Source organism: Natrix helvetica (genome assembly GCF_964273705.1).
Source record: "Natrix helvetica genome assembly, chromosome: 3".
Lineage (NCBI taxonomy): Eukaryota > Metazoa > Chordata > Lepidosauria > Squamata > Natricidae > Natrix > Natrix helvetica.
The window spans coordinates 24,073,975-24,094,333 of record NC_138549.1 but is presented as its reverse complement, the minus strand read 5'-3'; the positions used below and the strand labels follow the sequence as shown (position 1 = coordinate 24,094,333).

Genomic DNA, 20,359 nt, shown 5'->3' with positions numbered 1-20,359 from the left:
ACCATCAGTGTTTTGGTTAATGGCTTAGGGTTAGGGGTTAAGGTTAGTGTTAGACTAAGGGCTTGGGCTAGGGCTAGTGTTAGCCTGGGTACTAGGTGTACATTATGATTTGAATACGGTTATGATTATGACTACATCTACATTTAGTAACAGTTTTGACTGTTTTGATCTTTACGGCTTTTATTGTTTTATCAATGTATAAAGTACAAAGAAAAGCAAAAATTGGAAATTAAAGGAATAAAAAAGAAAGGGGAAAAAATATGAGGTCCAAGGGAAGAAAGAAAAAGGCTCTGACTTCTGACTCTTTTTAGCACAGTACAATATAACATTACAGCCTCAACTTTTCACTTTTACACATTAGTATATAACTAGCCATTTCTATAACAACAAATCTAAATAGCATAACCAAAGTCAAAGTTTCATTTTTTTTAATCACAAACACAAAAAACATAAATACATTCTCCTCTTTGAATAGAACAATCAACTTAACCATTTCTGCTTTATCTTCCTTACTGTTGAAATAGTATATATTTCTATTTGCCCTTAATAATCTTTATAAACTATCACCATTTATATTCACTGTATTCTTTCAGATGCTTTAACCTTAAAGGGAAATATACTTCTTTTTTCCATCCATTTTAAAGCACTAAGTTTTTGTTAAAACATTTTTAAAAATCAAAACATTCTAATACATTTTTTAAAACTTCCTCTTAACATACATACTTTAAAATTCAGTTTAAAGTTCCATTAAATATAGGCCAAGGTCTCATTTCTCCAAAATACACATTTTTGTAGTAGGAATCTTAAATACTGGGCCTGTTCTAACAGTTTTATGAAGGCAACATTATAGTAATATAATCAATGTAATGCATTCATATAGTAAGAATCCATTAAACATGTATTGTCTTATGTGACTGGAACAACAATTTTTCAGTCTTGAACTTGGTCATTCTCAGAACTACAAAATTGTTGTAATTAAATTTTGTTTAGTAACAGAGATGGAATACTTGAGATCAAAATTGGGAATGGGAGAAAGAAAAAATGCCAGATTTCCCCCAAAACATCTTGGAGTACAAACTTTTAACCAACCCCAGCAAAGACGTGGCAATTTTCTGCAGGATCATCCTTCTTCACCACACGGATGGAGCAACTTTTGCGGTGAAACATGGCAATGCATTTCTTCTTATCATAGTTGATAGGTCTGAAAACTCTAAATAATTAAGACAGATATTCAGGCCATGTTGCACAAAGGATATTAAAATAACCAGTACATTAAAGAAATTGTCTAAGACTCCAATGAACTTGCAAGATAGACTAACTGTTGATACAGAATGCTTATGGTGCTCAGATGCTCAAACTGAAGACTATCAGTGGTTAGAATGCAGTACTGCATTCTCTAATGAAGGGGATTCTGAAGTAAGTTCTTAATCATTCAATTACAATTAAACATTGCACATACCATCTATTTATTGAAATACTGTAGCTGGGAATGACTATGTCTCCTTTGCAATGTTATCATGATCCTTGAAGGCCACAAGTATAACGAATTGTTATGATTACTGGCCACGGAACTCAGATTACTGAGCCACGGTGGTGCAGTGGTTAGAGAGCATTACTGTAGGCTATTTCTGCTGCCTGCTGGCTGCCTGCAATTTGTCAGTTCAAATCCCACCAGACTCAGGTTGACTCAGCCTTCCATCCTTCCAAGGTGGGTAAAATGAGGACCCAAATTGTTGGGGGCAATACGCTGACTCTGTAAATTGCTTAGAGAGGGCTGTAAAGCACTGGGAAATGGCTTATAAAGTCTAAGTGCTATTGCTAAGTGCTATTCTCATTCTGGGACAGCATTGCCCCGGAATTAGATGTGTCTTCATTATCATATCCTTTATATAAATGGCAAAGACAGTTCTCTTTCAGATGGCATTTGGGTAAAAGGCAGCAATGCATAAACAATATTTAATAGTTTATCATATTTTCACACATGCTTTGTAAACAATTTAGAGTGATAGGAATAGGCAAGATGCAAATGTGAATAAATAAATGCAAGCTAATAGACTCCTGCAAACCCCTATAAAACATGTCACGACATACAATAAGAGAAGAGAATAATGTCTGTTTAAAAACTTTGTGAAAATAGTGTACATCTTCTTGTAAAATTATTTTTATTTATTTGTTAAATGTATTTGCCACCTATCTCGGTAGCTCAAACTTTATGAATATTAAAATGCAGGTTTAATAAAAGTTAATGTACCTTAATAAAATCTAAGATTGCTTAGATCTTTATGAGAGGACAGTATAATGAACTAAGCTAGAGTTAGAGTTTATTCACTTAAATTGACTTTTATTAAAACCTGTATTTTATTATTCATAAAAGTTTGAGCTACTGAGATAGGGGGCAAATACATTTAACAAATAAATAAAAATAAATAATTTTGCAAGCATAAATAAATGAGGAATTCAGGACACAGGTTGGTCTAGAGCCACGGCCCCCAATCTCTTGGGTACCAGCACCGGTACCATGAAGAGAGTTTTTTCCACAGACTGGAGGGGGCGTGGTTTCCCATGCTGGCCTGCATCCCACGGATGGGGCTTTGCTTGTTTGCGCGGCCCAGTTTCTGGCATGCCATGGACCAGTGCCAATCCATGAACCAGGGTTTGGGGACCTCTGGTCTGGAGTCAACAACCCAAAAGATGATTTCTGTAGATCAATAGTTGCAGACACTTGAGAGTCAAACAGGAAGATTTGGAGGGTCTTTAGAACAAGAAGGTCAACGACAATATTCTCGCTATTACTTAAAAAAAACAGCAATATGAACCGCCCCCAAAGCTTCCACATACAATCTACATACATGAAGGGAACTGCTTCATGTATTTGACAAAGTAAATTCTATCCTACGAGCACCTTGACTAGATGCCATGCCTGCATAAGTTTTTGTGCGAGCCAGGATCTTGCATTATCAGGTAACCATTCTCACTGAAATATAGATATAGGTACAAAGATATAGATATATAAACATAGATACAGAGCATATATCTATGTATATAGAGTTGAAAGTGCCACACAAAGCCAGGGTGAGCTGGTACCGTTTGCCCTGGTTCGGGAGAACCCATAGTTAATGTTATGGCGGGTTTGGAGAACCTCCAAATCCCACCGCTGGCTGTCCCACCCATCCTGCCTCTCCCCTCCCAGGAGTCTCCATTTGGCCTGTTTTGGTTGTGAGGTAAGTTCAGGGTCCGCGGAGCGGCTTGTGGAGAGGGGGAAATGGGCCTTCCGGAAGTTCCGGAAGGCTGGAAACAGGCCTGTTTCCAGCCTCCGGAGGGCCTCCAGAGACAGGGGGAGGCAGTTTTCGCCCTCCCAGAGGCTCAAGGAAAACTTCCGGAGCCTGGGGAGGGTAAAAACACCCCCCGTCGTGGTGCAGGAGGCTGACTAGACCATGCCCGCCATGGTCACGCCCAGCCAGCAATCGGGCAGAGAATCCATTATTGAAATTTTTGAAGCCCACCTCTGCACAAAGTTGATGTCTTTTGAGTGAGGTGAATGGATATTCAAAATATAGCAACTTTGGAAGAGGTTTATAGTCATCTAAGTATTTAAACATAACAATTCATCAAATCCGAGAGAGCTGAAGGCTTGAACTTACAGGCTGCAGCATATTAATTCTTGGGGTTTACATTCACATCTTTGGCAGTTGTTTGTTTTCCAAACAGCTGGAGCACGGTACCATTTTCCATTCTGAAAGCAGCCTGCAAGATGCAGAACACAAACAATGTAGGACTAATTTTGAATTTCTGGATATGATCCCAGCAACTTTTCAATGAATTTGAGCAGGCAATTTTTCAGCAAGTGGCCAAATCTTTTTCATGTTCTCTTATCATGTAATCAGCACAGACACAATTTGTTTCTAGAGTTTCATTTATCACAAACTTTGCAAGCACCCTGTTCAATTCTGGAAGCTCCACATAGAATTTCCTACCACATGTTCAATTCACTCACATTGATTATAGATGTGACAGTCGAAGTAATATTATTAGGGAGAGCCTTGATTTAACACGAAATAGATTCATTGAAAGATTTTAATTATATACTTGCATGCTGCCAATTCCATTAATGGTTCAGAAAAGCTATGGTCTGTTAACTCAAAAACTGCTCAATAAAATGACAGATAACTTTAAATAGTGGATAGATAGATAGATAGATAGATAGATAGATAGATAGATAGATAGATAGATAGATAGATAGATGATAGATAGATGATAGATAGATAGATAGATAGATAGATAGATATAGAGAGATAGATAGATAGATAGATAGAGAGAGAGAGAGAGAGAGAGAGAGATAGGGAGAGAGAAATAGATAGAGAGATATAGATTAGATATAGATATAGATATAGATATAGATATAGATATAGATATAGATATAGATATAGATATAGATATAGATATAGATATAGATATAGATATAGATATAGATATAGATATAGATATAGATATAGATATCAATGTTGGGTAATCTTTTTGGTACTGCCAAAATGGGAGTGCATGCGGAATCCATTTAGTGACTGTTCAAAGTTACAACAGCTTTTTTTTACACTTACGACCATTGCAGCATCTCCATGGTCACAGAATCAAAATTCAGACTCTGACTCATATTTATGATGGCTGCAGTATCTAAGGGTCATGTGATCACCTTTTGCGAACTTCTGACAAGGACTCAATGGGGAAGCCAGATTCACTTAGTAACCGTGTTCCTAATTTAACACCTGCAGTGATTTACTTAACAGCTGTGGCAAGAGAGGTCATAAAATGAGGCAAAACTCATTTAACAAATGTCTCACTTGACAACAGAAATTTTGGGCTGAATTGTGATGGTAAGTCAAGCACTACCTGTACTATATAACCCTCTTTTAACCCTGCTTCTTCTTTCTATAACATCTTAAAATTACATCTTTATTCCTGGATAGGGCATTTTTGCTTTAAAAAGGAAGAAAAAGCCAACAGCTCAAACACCTCACAGGTTTTCAAAAGGGACTATTTTAGGCAGAGTGGGAGGAATTAACTGAACCAAGGAAAGACAGCTCCCAGACAGTTTCAGAGAACATTATGCTTTATTGTTACTGTAGTTCTGATCACTCAGAAAGCATCACTAAGGATCCACTTCTATGAGTCTTCAGGTTGCAAAACACTTTTATCAGAATTTTAAACCAATTTCAAAAATACATATTTTTATGTAGGAATGTATTGGTATTTAGATGTAGGATTGAATGATTTAATGTAATAGGCCATTCCAATTACCGAGATTCTATTTTTTTAAAAATCTTAATCAACGATAGTAAACTCTTGCATTAAATTTGTATGTTATAATATATGATTTGTACAGTGAAATTGTGTGATATTATTTTCATCAAACTGAAATCGGACTTTGCCTTCCTTCTTTGGATGCTGCTTTATTTTGCATTTTGAAAAAAACCAATAGGAGACCCTGGATAACCATAATTACCACTATTTCAATTTCTTTTCTTTTCTTTGGAACACAAAACAAAATTCTTACCCTTTTTACCGACTGGTTTCACAGAACATTGAGCGTCACATAAGTTTCTTAAAAGGGCAAGGATCAGAAGGAAAACCAGAATATGCCTCTGTAAAAAAAAAAAAAATAGGAAAGCAATAAAAGTTAAATTTGGTGGGTAATTATGGTGGATATTAGTGAAGGCAAAATCTGGAATTAACCCAGGAGTTGCATTTGAACATTAGGTATTACACAATTCTTGCAGGAAAATGCAAAAATCCACTCCTCTGCTTACAATAGAATCCCTTATGCCACCAGGCTCAAAATTTTGGGCTAAGCATAGTACACAAAGTACACAAAATTGTCTGCTACAACGTCCTATCTGTAAATGACTACTTCAGCTTCAACCACAGCTTCAACAATTGATAGAAAATCAAGGTAAATCGCTCCAAACTCGATTGCAGAAAATACGACTTCAGCAACATTGCCTGGAATGCTCTACCTGACTCCGTTGTTACATCCTCAAACCCTCACAGCTTCAACCTCAAACTGTCTACCGTGGACCTCACCCCACTCCTAAGAGGTCCGTAAAGGGGGTGTGCATAAGCGCATCAGCGCATCAGCGTGCCTACTGTCCCTGTCCTCCTGTCCCCATTTACTTGTATTCATTTCCTTTGTTCATGTCAATGTTCATACTTATACCTGCTATCCTGTACATGTTTGACAAACTAATACATAAAAATAAAATAATAACATAAATAAATAAATTGGCCACAATCCTTCCCTTAGGATTTGGATCCCTTCAGCCATAGCTGCACATGAGCCTGATCTCAGGAGGACCACTATTCTTCCCTTCTGGGTCGCCTCAGGAGCTTTCAAAGAAGAACACAGACATTCTCTCTTTCCTTGCTTAGCGATTCTGTCTCTGGAACTGAACAGCAAGTGAAGATAATATGGTGGCTTCCTCGGAGAAAGCTGGTAGGTACTGGATGCAAGGCCTAACCATTTCCAGTCCCCATTTCTTTCCAGCCTTAATTTTGGTCCAGCACCCAGAACTCCCCACCCTACATCTCTTCTTCCTTATCAGACGTTCACCCTGTCTGGATGCTTCTGCTTTCCCCTCCCTCATAGGTTGTCTATCCTTCTATTGGGACAAAACCCAACTCTAGGTTTACTGTATCTAGTTGGTGTAGAAAAATCTTCCATCCCGTCTTTAGGAACTGTTTGTGGACACCCTAAAACACTTCAAACATTTAAAGCTATTTTTGAGAAAGGGGGGACAACTTCAATTAGTTTAATTTTGAATATGATTCCTGTTTTATTTTATGTTATTGTTCTGATCTCGGCTTCCCAAGAGCGTGAAGCAAAGTCCTTGTCCCAACAAAAAAACCCTTTTATTAATTTACTGTGAATTTTTCTCATTCACATCCAACAAATTCTTTTGCCAGGCCAATATCTGCAAAATTTGGCGAGAAGTCTCGGAGAGTCACGAACCAATTAAGCAAACTAATTGTCTCCTGCAAACTCCCCCCCCCCTTTTGCTCATCTTTTATTTCCTCTGGGAGGGGCCATTCATCGTCCACCTGTGGCCTTATTCCCAAGTCGATCCTTGTTCTTTAGCTGTTTCCTTCGACTGGCAACTCTGTGCATGCGCACACTGGGAACAAGCTCCAGCTGTTTGTCTGCCTCACTGATGTCTGACTCTGAAGGCAGCTGATAACTGGCATACGTTCCTGGCCCCCACTCTGCCTCCAACACAGAGCCCTCTTCAGACCCTTCCCCAGACTCCAGGACTGGCCCATATTCCTCCCCAACTTCCTCACTGCCTGAATCTGCGGCCAGCTCCACTGTTATTGCCTTATCTCTATTTATTTTTTGGAGATGTTCCAGGAATCAGACCGGCTGTCAGCCTGAAAAAGGTTAAGCATTGCCAAGCTAAAAAGATGTAAGCCAGAATATCATAACCAAATCTTTTTGCGTTACTTCCAACTAAATATTCTCCATTCAGGGTATTCATGAGACAGGAGCAGAAACAAAAGAATCCTCTAGGCACTTACCATAACGGAATCATCTACCTTTCATAGATTGCTCTGAGAATTTGCAGGCACTGTTCTGCAAATTTATAGGTGGATGCAAATGTATGCATTATGTATGTACTGCCATGTGAGCAGAGTTTGACAACTGACAAATTTGCTAATTTGCCCTAGTCACTGCTCAGGAGAGGTGACTTTGGAGAGAAATTCCAAAATTTCTGGAACTAAATGCTTGGCCAATTGATTATGAGAACTGATCACTGGTGTTCCTTTACAAAGGCCAAATTACTGCAGCGTTCATTCTACTTTGAGCCAAACCGGGGGGGGGGGGGGGGTCTGTATGCCAGCAATTCATCAAAGCATTATGTACAAAAGGACATATGTGACAATGTGTTTTGTTCCACTGACCTGCTCCAGGGTAAAATAGGTCATGGGGAATGAATACCAAATGATCCCATGCAGGGCCTTCATTGTTTTGTGTGCAATTCATTTTTTTTTGGGGGGGGGGGGGGAATAGTCACCACAATAAAGTGTTTTGTTTCTAGATCACTGATTCCGAAGCTCATCAATTAAAAGCAGACTGGATTCAGTGTTGGTTACCTGGAACGTTACCCCCCCCCCTACCTTGTTTGGTGAAGTCTCCAAGTCCATCTGGTAAACCAGCCTGTGAACTAGAGAGGTTTTTGCTCCAACTCCCTACGTTCTGAATATCGTTGGCCAAAACTCTGGATAATTTCTCACCAAATATCAGAGAGTCACTTAAATCCATAATTAATCACAGATATTTTTTTTAAAAAACAACAACAACATTAAAGTAGCAGACTTTCAGAGCAGTATTCAACCTAATCAGGGAACCACTTCTTGATCAGATTCATATCTGGCTCAAACATTGAGAAATCCTTTTGTTTCTCATATCAAATATTAGATAACCAGAGTATCATTAAGCTAGATATACTTTTGGAAAGCGTATTGCCATAGTGAGCATGATGTTCAAAGTCACAAAAAAAAAACACCAATTAGCGTACCAGCTATCCTTCTATGCAGTGGGATCCTTCTGCAAGCGGCTATCAGGCGTGATGGTGTTGGAATCCTTATGCTTGTGTTGGATGACTTTAATCATCCTGTCCTCAGGGTTGCATTAGGTAATGCTCATAATCATGGGTTCGTTCGTCCTAAGTAACCTTGAGCCCAACAAATAAAGACTGTGTTGGACCTGCCACAACTTTAAATGAAAATGATTCTTGGCTCTATTTGTTGAGAAAGGTGTAGTTTATTAGATATTAAGAAGTATATTGAAGGTGTGCAAAGCCAGCACTGAAAATCATGCGCCAAAATCCCTACGTTTTCCTTTTCCTTTACTTAACTGTCTCTCAATGCCCACCCCAGCATAACCAGTCAGGTTCAGGCAAGATATTTTCGTAATGGTCAGTCCAAGTGTAGTCTGGAAAGTGCCCCCTTTCCTTTTCCCAGTTGGGTGACGTTGAGGCAGCGCCTTGAGGAGATAAAGCACTTACTTTTATTTCCCAAAGCATTGCCCATTCATTTCCCCTCTGCCACCCCATAGCAGCGAACCACAAGCAAACATAAGGTGGCAGGAGGAGACTGAGGCACTTGATAAGATTACTTCTGAATGGTCTCTCTCTTTTACCTGATCAGGGGAGACTATCTGATTAGTGAGGAGTCTAGGACAACTCATGGACAAAGACAATCCCTGAATATATGAGCAGCCAGCAAAGAAGATGAGGCAGCAATGGAACAATCTGCTGCTTTTGTATTACTGTTGCACTGGCAGATTAACGTGGGGTTACTTTCTTTCATTTAGCTCACATTTTGAGCATAACCTTATAAGAATGGAATGTTCAAGTTTTCCTTTAGTAACCAACTTGCTGTAACTAACTGCAAGATAAGAACTTTCTCAGGCTGAATAACAAAGGCTTTCTTTTCAATTGTGCATGTTAAGAAGTTTCAACTTGGCTGAAATTGTATCTATTCACAACAAATTCTATGGGACTCATGATGTCTTTTCCAGTGGTCGGTTCCAATTTATTTTACTACCATTTTGCTCGCACATGCATGCTTGCGTCTGGGCAGGTGGGCAGAACCTCCCGCCGCCACCATTACTGGTTCACCCGATTCGGGGCAAACTGGCAGAAACCCACCTGTGGTCTTTTCCCATGCTAACATTTTACTTTTGATACTTTTCATGCAATGTGCTTTTCAATTCTTTTGTTGACATATTATTGGATATTTAATTTTTCATGATGTAACTGGGCAAATGATTGTTCCTATGCCAATCAACTTTTACTTTGTTGTGCAAACTATAAAAAGAAATGAGTGTTTATGTTCCTCCCTCTCTCTCTCTCTCTCTCTCTCTATCTTGTAAAACCAGAATCCTTTTTATCTTGGGAAGTTCCTAATAATAATAATAATAATAATAATAATAATAATAATAATAATAATAATAATAATAATAATAATAATTTATTAAATTTCTAGACCGCCCCCTCTCCCCGGAGGGACTCTCCCTGGAGGGACTAAATAAATTGTAAATTAAATGGTCTTATCTCAGTATTTAATTGGGGTCCAACATACCATTTGTCCATCAAAAAGCACCTCCCTTTTTGAGATCCTGTACTCCCTATTTGGGGTAGAGTTGGGTCGAATGGATGAAGCTGAGCAGTTTACCAGCTGGATGCCCTTCCTAATGCCTATATGGAGTTCAGAGCAGATATTTTTTTTCTTTTTTCTCTCTTTTTAAAAAGTTTACTTTTTAATTTTTTATAAATGAAAAATTGGGTATGTCTAATTCACAGATGTCAAACTCACATCATCATGGCATCATCATGTGATGTATCACAACTTTTTCCCCCTTCGCTAAACCGGGTGCGGGCATAGCCAGCACATGACACATCCAACTCACGGGCCGCAAGTTTGACAGCCCTGGTCTAGTTTAATGAAGAGAAGGACACATGATAGCAGTATTCCAATATCTAAGGGGTTGTCACAAAGAAGAGGGAGTCAAGCTATTCTCCAAAACTCCTGAAGGCTAAAAAAGAAGAAATAGATAGAAACTAATCAAGGAGATCAAACCTAGAACTAAGTAGAAATGTCCTATACAGTGAGAACAATTAGCCAGTGGAACAGCTTGCCCTCAGAAGTGGTGGATGCTCCATTACTGGAAGCTTTTAAGAAGAATCTGGATACCCCCTTGTCTGAAATGGAATAGTATCTCCCGCTTGAGCAGGGGGTCGGACTAGAAGACCTCTTAGGTCCCTTCTATCTCTGTTATTCTGTTATTGCTATATAGCATATTGTGTGAAACAGATCCCTCAGTTTTTAAAGATCTGGTCAGGCATTAAAAAGAAGATTATTAGACTTCCTACAGATAGCAATATACCTAAAGTTCTGTTCAGGGATGAGAATGGAAAGCAGGCTGGGTTATTCTACATGAGCTTTGGGTCTTTGGGATCTCCCCTCATCTCAAGAGGGAATATTGTGCTGCCAAATTACGACACTGTCAACCTAGAAAACTCAAAGGAATATAGGAATTGGGAGTGGAGAATGCTGAGGATAATTTAGGAATTGTTCACTCCTATTTTCATCCAGGTCATGGTTGTCTCAAAGGTGCTTTTTTAAGAGGCAACTGGACTTTCTTTGTTTTTCTTTAAAGATGTTCCATTTCTCATCCAAGAAGCACTACTCAGGTCACCCTGAGGACAGGTGGCCTCAACGACTCTCCAAAAGAATGCAAACAACCAGCAAGGAATATAAATCCTTCCATCCCCCACCATCCAGTCAGATCTGAAGAAGAAGAAAAACGAGAGGGTCCAGTTGCCTCTTGAAAAAAAAGCATCCTTGGGTTCACCCCTATTAATGATCCCTCTTCTTGAAATATAAGAAAAACATGGTTGTTCTATTGTTACTGCCACTGGACAACCTCCAACTGGGGCTTTGTAACCTTGAGAGCTGTATGCAACAAAAATTCATTTTAATCTATGCTGATTAGTTTTGTCACATTCAAAGTGACAAAAAAGTTTTCTATCCTATCCCTATCCCCATCTATCCTATCCTATCCTAATCTACCTTATCTTATCCCAATGCCAATCTATCCTATCCAAATCTATTTTATCCAACCCCAACTCCAACCAAGGCTATCCTAATCTATGTTGCTTTATCCAAATGCCAATCTATCCTATCCCAATCTATTTTATCCAACCCCAACCTATCCTATCCTATCCCAATCTATTTTATCTTATCCCAATGCCAATGTATCCTATCCTAATCTATTTTATCCAACCCCAACCCCTCCTATCCTATCCCAATCTATTTTATCTTATCCCAATGCCAATGTATCCTATCCTAATCTATTTTATCCAACCCCAACCTATCCTATCCTAATCTATTTTATCCAACCCCAACCTATCCTATCCTAATCTATTTTATCCAACCCCAACCCCTCCTATCCTATCCCAATCTATTTTATCTTATCCCAATGCCAATGTATCCTATCCTAATCTATTTTATCCAACCCCAACTCCAACCAAGGCTATCCTAATCTATGTTGTTTTATCCAAATGCCAACCTATCCTATCCCAATCTATTTTATCCAACCCCAACCTATCCTATCCTATCCCAATCTATTTTATCTTATCCCAATGCCAATGTATCCTATCCTAATCTATTTTATCCAACCCCAACCCCTCCTATCCTATCCCAATCTATTTTATCTTATCCCAATGCCAATGTATCCTATCCTAATCTATTTTATCCAACCCCAACTCCAACCAAGGCTATCCTAATCTGTTGTTTTATCCAAATGCCAACCTATCCTATCCCAATCTATTTTATCCAACCCCAACCCCTCCTATCCTATCCCAATCTATTTTATCTTATCCCAATGCCAATGTATCCTATCCTAATCTATTTTATCCAACCCCAACTCCAACCAAGGCTATCCTAATCTATGTTGCTTTATCCAAATGCCAATCTATCCTATCCCAATCTATTTTATCCAACCCCAACCTATCCTATCCTATCCCAATCTATTTTATCTTATCCCAATGCCAATGTATCCTATCCTAATCTATTTTATCCAACCCCAACCCCTCCTATCCTATCCCAATCTATTTTATCTTATCCCAATGCCAATGTATCCTATCCTAATCTATTTTATCCAACCCCAACCTATCCTATCCTAATCTATTTTATCCAACCCCAACCTATCCTATCCTAATCTATTTTATCTTATCCCAACGCCAATTTATCCTATCCTAATCTTTTTTATCCAACCCCAACCCCAACCTATCCTATCCCAATCTATTTTATCTTATCCCAATGCCAATGTATCCTATCCTAATCTATTTTACCCAACCCCAACCTATCCTATCCTAATCTATTTTATCCAACCCCAACCTATCCTATCCTAATCTATTTTATCTTATCCCAACGCCAATTTATCCTATCCTAATCTTTTTTATCCAACCCCAACCCCAACCTATCCTATCCTATCCCAATCTATTTTATCTTATCCCAATGCCAATGTATCCTATCCTAATCTATTTTACCCAACCCCAACCTATCCTATCCTAATCTATTTTATCCAACCCCAACCCCAACCTATCCTATCCTATCCCAGTCTATTTTATCTTATCCCAATGCCAATGTATCCTATCCTAATCTATTTTATCCAATCCCAACCCCAACCTATCCTATCCTAAACTATTTTATTTTATCTTATCCCAATTATCCTAACCTATTCTATCCAGTCCCAATCGCACCCCACCCTATCCCATCTCCTTCCCCGTGCCTTTCTCCATCCCCATCCTATCCTTTCCCATGCTCTTTTCCTCGTCCGTCGCCCTTCTGCCAGTCCTGAAGCGCTGGCGGAAGCGGCTCCGGCCGAAAAATCACTTGACAGGCCGTCGGGGCAGCCCACTTTAGGGCGCTTCCGAAGCGCGGGTCACGTGGGAAGCGTCAGCTGACGGACGCCATTGCCGCGGCTTTTGAGAGAGAGAGGGAGGGGGGAGGAGAAAGAGAGAGGGCGCTTCTTCTGCCGGAGCTGCGATGTCTTCTCCCACCTCGTCCTCCTCTGCCTCGGATGACACGGAGGCTTCCTCCGGAGCCGGAGCCACGAAGGAGGCGGCGGCGGCGGTGGCGCTGCTGCTTTGGGAGCGCGCCTGGTCCCTGGAAGAGATTCGCTCCAGGAGCCAGACCTGGTCCCTAGCGGCCGACGCGGGGGTAAGGACAGGCGGCTTGGGCTTGGGCTGGCCTTGCAGCTGTCTAGCTGGACACAATTCATCTGGTGCTTTTTGTTTTGCTACCGCAAAGGTTTAATGACTATTTATTTTGTTTTGTGTTTATTCTGTAATAGTTTTTACTTTAATAAAATCATGACTGCATTATATACATTAATTCGGGACATTTCACAGAATAATGTGGGTTTCTTCAATAATTCTATACTCTATACCAGGGGGCAATTTTAAGACCTGTGGACTTCAACTCCCAGAATCCCTCAGGCAGCCATGGCCTGCTGGGGAATTCTGGGAGTTGAAGTCCAAAAGTCTTAAGGTTGCCAAGTTTGGAGACCATTGCTCTATACTCTGGGGAGCACCGAACCAAGGTCCAGGCCAGGGGTGGCGAACAAGTTCGACAAAAAGAGCCAAAATTTTAAACTGTGAGAGTCAGAGAGCCACACCACGCAGTGACCTGCCAAAACAGACCCGGAAGCAATGTTCCCTCTATTTTTTTTTCGATGTGAGCAGAAAAGTATAGTGTTTGAGCGGCACATTTTCATGCCTGAGCACCCGAATTTTTTTCACAGATGTCACCTAAGACAACAACGAAATCAGTATTATTTGAAACTCAAAGTTATGTTTCTTCAAGGTACCCACTTAATTCAAAGTGTTATATAATATCAGTATCACTTAACAACGCTCCTGCTTAGCAACCAAAATGTTGGCTCAGAAACTCTGGCATTTGAAGCACGCAACTCTTAAAGCTGTCAAGTTACAAGACCCTTGCACCCCTAACCCTTTAGGGAAAAAACCCCCCAGGGGTCTTCAAACCTGACAGCTTTAAGATTTGTGGACTTCAACTCCCAGAATTTCTCCTCCAGTCCTGTTGGCTCAGGAACTCTGGCATTTGAAGCATGGAAGTCTTAAAGCTGTCAAGTTACAAGACCCTTCCACCCCTAGAAAAAAAATGCAGAGGTCTTCAAACCTGACAGCTTTAACACTTGTGGACTTCAACTCCCAGAATTCCTCCTCCAGTCATGTTGCAGCGACGTCATCTGCGTGGATCTGCTCCATCTTTGCTTTCTTCATTGTGGGCAGGGCTTCTGCTGAAGATGCCGACGAGTACGAGTTGCCACCAGAATAACTGCTGCTACCTCCTCCTCCTCCTCCTCCAACAGAATCACCAGATTTGCTCCTGAGCTCAGCGCTGGGTTACCTCTGCCCCCTCCCCCTCCTCCGTGCTTTTGAGGAGCCATGAGGCTTTTTTTCCCCTGCTCCCCCCCCCCCGCCTTCCTACTGGCTCCTGCAGCCTCATGGCTCCTCAAAAGCACGGCGGAGGAGGAGGAGGGGGCAGGGGTAACCCAGCGCTGACTGAGCTCAGCTGCTCCGAGCGGAGGGGAGGCGCCGCTGCCACGCACGGAGATGCCGGCTGGAGCTTTGGCGGCTTCATCTCAGCCGCAGCGCCAGGCGGCAAATCCGGCAGTGCTGCCTGTTAGAGGAGGAGGAGGAGGAGGTGGCAGCAGTTCTTCTGGTGGCGGTGGGGGCTTTGGGGCTTCACAACTAGCCTCAGTCGCCCCGTGCTCCTCAAAGCAAGTCTGGGAAAGTCCTTTGCAGGCGGCCCGTTCTAGCTGCCTGCAAAGGACCTCCCCAGCTTCCGAAAGGGAGCGCGCGATCCGAGCCACAGTATACAAAATAATGATAAGAGGCAAAGAGCCTCATTCATTTTGGCCGGGAGCCGCATGCGGCTCGAGAGCTGCGTGTTCGCCACCCCTGGTCCAGGCTATGGGCGGCTGCAGGGAAGAGCGTTCCAGCTCAACTTCAATGCCCCGATTTCCCCGGGCAGCTTCCTTTCGCTGAGCGGGAGGTTTCCTTGCCCTGGTGACTTAGAAAGGAGCCCTCCTTCCCCTTGGGGAGCTGTTCAGTTAGGCTGCTCATTGCTCGGTAGGATGGTTCAATCAATCAGAATAGAAGGACCTTCAAGGTCCTCTAGTCCAACCCCCCTTGCTCAAGCAAGAGACCTTGTACAGGTAATTTTCAACTTACGGCCGTGATTGAACCCAACATGTACGTTGCTAAGTGAGAAATTTGTAAAGTGAGTTTTTGCCCCGTTTTACCACCTTTCTTGCCACGCAAGTGAATTGCTGTGGTCGTTAAATTAGGAACACGCTTGTTAAGGGAATCTGGCTTCCCCAGATTGCTTGTTAGAAGGTGGCAAATGGGGGTCAGATGACACCAAGGTACCGCGATTGTCATAAATATAAGCCAGTTATCAAGCATTGGAATATAAGTCATGTAACCATGGGAATGCTGCAATGGTCATAAGCATGAAAAGTGGTCATAAGTCACTTTTTACAGTGCCGTTGTAACTTCGAACGGTCACTAAGTGAACTGTTGTAAGTCGAGGACTACCTGTACAATTTGAGAAAAGTGGCTGTCCAGTCTCTTCTCAAAAACCTCCAGTGATGAAGCACCTATAATTTCTAGAGGCAAGCCGTTCCACTGGTAAATTGTTCTCACTGTTAGGAAGTTTCTCCTCAATTCCAGGTTGCTTCCCTCCATGATTAGTTTCCATCCATTGTTTCTTTAGGCCCCTTTGTTAGTTGTTGATTCGTCTCTTCATATTATGTTATAACTTTCTGGAAATGCATCCAAAGGCTTCGCAAATTTAAAAAATAGCTTTGATGCTCCATATATTTTCAAACTTAACATGGCAGTGCTTTTACAGTTTCACCTGCCCGCCATCTCTCCCTCTCCTTCCTTCCACACTGCAATTTAAAATCTGTACAAAACACATTTTTGGCAGCTTTTGCAGTTTCTGCAAGAATTCTCCCAGCAAACCATCTCCAGGACCCATGAAATAAAGAAGCAGATGGACAGACTGATTCATGAAACTAAAAGTGTAGATTGTCGCCTGCATAATGTCTTCAACGGTTTCCTCATGCTTTCAAATATGCAGTTCATTGAAAATGTGAGTATGTTGCTTTTATACATTGTGTTATGGATGGAGAAAGATTAATGTCGGATTTCAGCTCTGATAAGGAAAAGCGATCTGAAAGAAGTTGCAGTTTAACATGTTATTTGTTTATTTACAATAGTTCTGTTATGTATCATACAATGCATCTTTAATTGTTGCAAAACTTTTTATACAATTTAAAATACCTGCATATCAAATAATTGAAAATTAAAGGTTTAAACAAGCCAGTTTTATTATTAGTGGAGCCATTATTATTGTGAGAATCATCCTGTTGAAAATTATGCTAAACCCATGCTAAATTCAATTTCCTGGCATGTATCATTTTCTGATTGGCCAATTTCCTGACAGGATTGGTCCAAAATAATCTGTCAGCTTCCATGCCTAAGAGAAGACTAGAACTCAGTCTCCCGGTTTCTAGACTAGCACCTCAACTACTAACCAAACTGGCTCTGTTTAAAAATTAATCAGATTTTCTTCTCTCTGGGCTGAGTGGTCTCCCACTGGCTCCATGCTATCACCTCCATGCTTCATGTGTATATCCATGAATGCATAGAGCCTCAGAGTCAGGCCATCTTGTTTGACCCTACTGGTGAGGGATTACAGCTCAGCAAAATAGTTGACTATGCATAAAGTCATGGCCATTACAGTGGGATTAAGGGATTTTGAGGAGCCACAGTAGAAGTGACAGATGAATCCCAATCCAACTCAGATGTACACAAGCTAACAAGGAGTTGAAAACAGTGTGATCAGGGTGAGTTGGTGTTTTAGAGAAAGCGTTTATTCCACATTCATTAGTTGTATCTTGTTAGTGAGCAGGCTACAACCAGTAATCTGGAGAGTGAGACAGAGGAGTAATCTTTGGTCACCTTCCAGTGACAAGTTGGATCTCCCAACAGTCATTGCCAGATCAGGCCAGACCTGGGCTAGGCTTTCTCAAAACTGAAGGACATCACTTTCCTGCTATTTCTCTGGCACATGAATAGTAGGTGTAATTGACATTAAGTATTATTTGAAATTATTTGTTTATAAACACTTGATGATGATGAACTTGCATCCAAATCTTCATTTGAATTACTTCGTTTATATTTATAGAGAGTTTATGATGATGAAATGGATGAACTCGTATCCAAAACTGAAGGAGGAGACAAATTAGAACAGGCAAGTTTAATACATAAAAACAATGTCCTTTTGGGTCAAATCCAGTCTGTTTAAAATGCTGTAAGAATAAAAACAAACAGAAGCACGCACTTTAATCAGAATGTTCTCCTTCATTGTTGTGAATGTAACCAATATTTATAGATAATATACATATTTATAAATATAAATTATACTTTATAAATAATGTAAATATAAATTATATAAAAATATAATATAAAAGCCAGCTGGCCTGGGGTCCAAATGGGAAAGTTCTACACTGGAGGTGGCTGCTGGGTTGATGACAGACGCCAGTCACTGCCATGTTCTCTGTACTCTACCTGTCCATCTTTCTTTTTTGATCATCATATTAGTTGTGTTTCTTGTTGTGTTCTCTTTCATTGTTTATTTGATTGTTCTGTGTCTTATTTCTCTTCACACTTTTCATTTCTTCCGTTTTATTGTTGCAATCTGCCTCGAGTAGCAGTGAGATAGGCGGCAAATACATTTAACAAATAATAATAACATCATCAAATATCCCCATCTGCCTATCCTACACTTTGGGAAGGACTTGATAGGTCAGTGATGGCAAACCTATGGCAAAGGTGGCACACAGCGCCCTCTCTGTGGGCACGTGAGACGTTGCCTCAGCTCAGCTTCACCGTGCATGCGCTTGCGCCTCCCACCAACCAGTGGTCTTTGGGTCTCTGTCGTGCATGCATAGAGGTGGGGCACATGTGGGGGGGTGCATTGCATTTGGGGGGTTTGCACGCACTTTGGGTACTCAGTCTGGAAAAGGTTAGCCATCACTGTGATAGATGGACAAAATTGCCAAACTCAATCTGGCTAACTGTGCGACGAATCATAGTTTGCCAGGCAGGCTCAGTCATACATACATCCCCAAGAGAGTGGCGTATGCGCTGAGTCATGCACAGAGTGAGATTACCAGATAATCCTCTCTCTGCTGGAGATTGAAAAAATGGTTGTTTTCATCTGTGGACAAAACACCAACAAAGTCACTGGACCAAGGCTGGGAAAAAGTGACTTCACTCCCCACAGCACCTGCTTTGTTTGAAGAGTTTCTGTTTTTACAAAATTAGGCAATGTAGTTAATTGCACTAGGATCCTCATTTGTTTCTGTGTTGTACTGAAATCTAAATTTTCTCTCCACAAGTGAAGGAATTGTTTACAACTCCAACGTTTTACGCATTGTGATGTCCCCAAGGAAGCACCCTTTTATTCTGTAAAATATTCTTGCTCTTTAATATTTTGCACTCTTCACTTGTGATCTATAATATTCTGGACAGTGTGTATACAGTACTATCAGGTCCTTGAGTAGAACATTTTCCAGAATTTTTCTTCTGTTTATTTAAGTTACCAATAACTTGAACAGTTTTGCAAGTTGTCCTCTCCTCCACTGAATGTTTATGTTTTTTAATTGAAAATTGAAAAGAGATACCGTATTTTTCGCCCTATAAGACGCACTTTTTTACTCCAAAAAAGAGGGTGAAAATCTGGGTGCGTCTTATAGGCCGAATGTAGCCACCTGGGCAGTGGTGGGTTTCTGCCGGTTGGTCAATGAACCCGGAAGCTCCGCCCCTGTCACTCACTCGCAAGTCCTTGGCGTTTTTTTGCATCGGGGCTTGCTGCAAGAGAGAGGGAGCAAAGACCTTTTCCGGATTGGTGGTGGTGGAGGTGCGGGCCCGTATTCACTAAAGCAAGTCCGGGGAAGTCCTTTGCGCCAGCTGGAAAAGGTCTTCACTCCCCCCCCCCCCTTGCAGCATGCCCCGATGCAAAAAATGGCGAGATCTCTTCTCAGAAATGTCTTCTCGGGCTGGCCGGATCTCTCTCCAGATCTTGCGGCTTTTTCAGGGTTTTCTTTTTAAAAAACACCTGTCCGAACTATCTTGAAAACCTGCGATGTTGCTTTGGGAGGGGGCAGGCGGCAGCATTTGCCCCTGCCGCCCTCCCTGGGCACCTGCAGCCTTGGAGCCTGCAGCTTTAAAACAAGCCTTTGCACAGCTGCCCGTCTTTCCCCTCCGAAAGCAACCTCGCAGGTTTTCAAGATCGTCTGCAGAGGCGTTTTTAAAAAAGAAAACGGTCTTTTTTTGGGGGGGAACGGGCTGTGCATGGAGGAGCTGGCGGTCAGGGCGCCCTGAAGCAACGCCAGCCAGCATGTCCCTTAAGGGCAAGGGCAGCAGCACTGCAGCCACCTCTGCCCTGCCCACTTCTCAGCAACGTGCCCCCGCCTCCTCCTCCTCCTCAGCAGGCAGGCCGGGCAGGGGCGCGGGCACGGCTCAGGAGGGAGCAGCCAACGGGGGGGGGAGCCCTCTGGCCAGCCGGCGGCTGGCGCGAACTCCTCTCCTGTTCCTTCTTCTGCGGGGGGCGTTGCCTTGGTTTGACAGCCACCTCGTTTCCAATTGGGGGGTGGGGGAAAAATCCTCTGCATGGATCCCCCCAATTGGAAGGAGGAGGCTCC

The 20,359-nt window shown here is 41.6% G+C and overlaps 2 protein-coding genes across 4 annotated transcripts in view; one reads left to right on the top strand and one right to left on the bottom strand.

Annotated features, from left to right (window-relative positions):
- Nucleotides 1-1,080: 1,080 nt before the first annotated feature.
- MSMB (microseminoprotein beta) lies at nt 1,081-7,971 on the bottom strand (the record flags this gene model as incomplete). The annotated part of the gene is made up of 4 exons (XM_081948162.1): nt 1,081-1,210; nt 3,642-3,744; nt 5,549-5,636; nt 7,948-7,971. The coding sequence occupies 4 exons, from the start codon at nt 7,969-7,971 to the stop codon at nt 1,081-1,083; spliced, it is 345 nt and encodes a 114-aa protein (XP_081804288.1).
- Nucleotides 7,972-13,511: 5,540 nt separating this feature from the next.
- WASHC2C (WASH complex subunit 2C) overlaps nt 13,512-20,359 on the top strand; it is a 50,604-nt gene continuing 43,756 nt past the window's right edge. For 2 of the 3 annotated variants that reach the window (XM_081949255.1, XM_081949254.1), the window contains exons 1-3: nt 13,513-13,776; nt 16,576-16,740; nt 17,839-17,904. In XM_081949255.1, coding sequence (XP_081805381.1) covers nt 13,603-13,776; nt 16,576-16,740; nt 17,839-17,904 — 405 coding nt within the window. In that variant the 5' untranslated portion in view covers nt 13,513-13,602. Of the gene's footprint in view, nt 13,777-16,575; nt 16,741-17,838; nt 17,905-20,359 lie in introns of all 3 variants that reach the window. The other variant, XM_081949256.1, reaches the window with a different exon arrangement.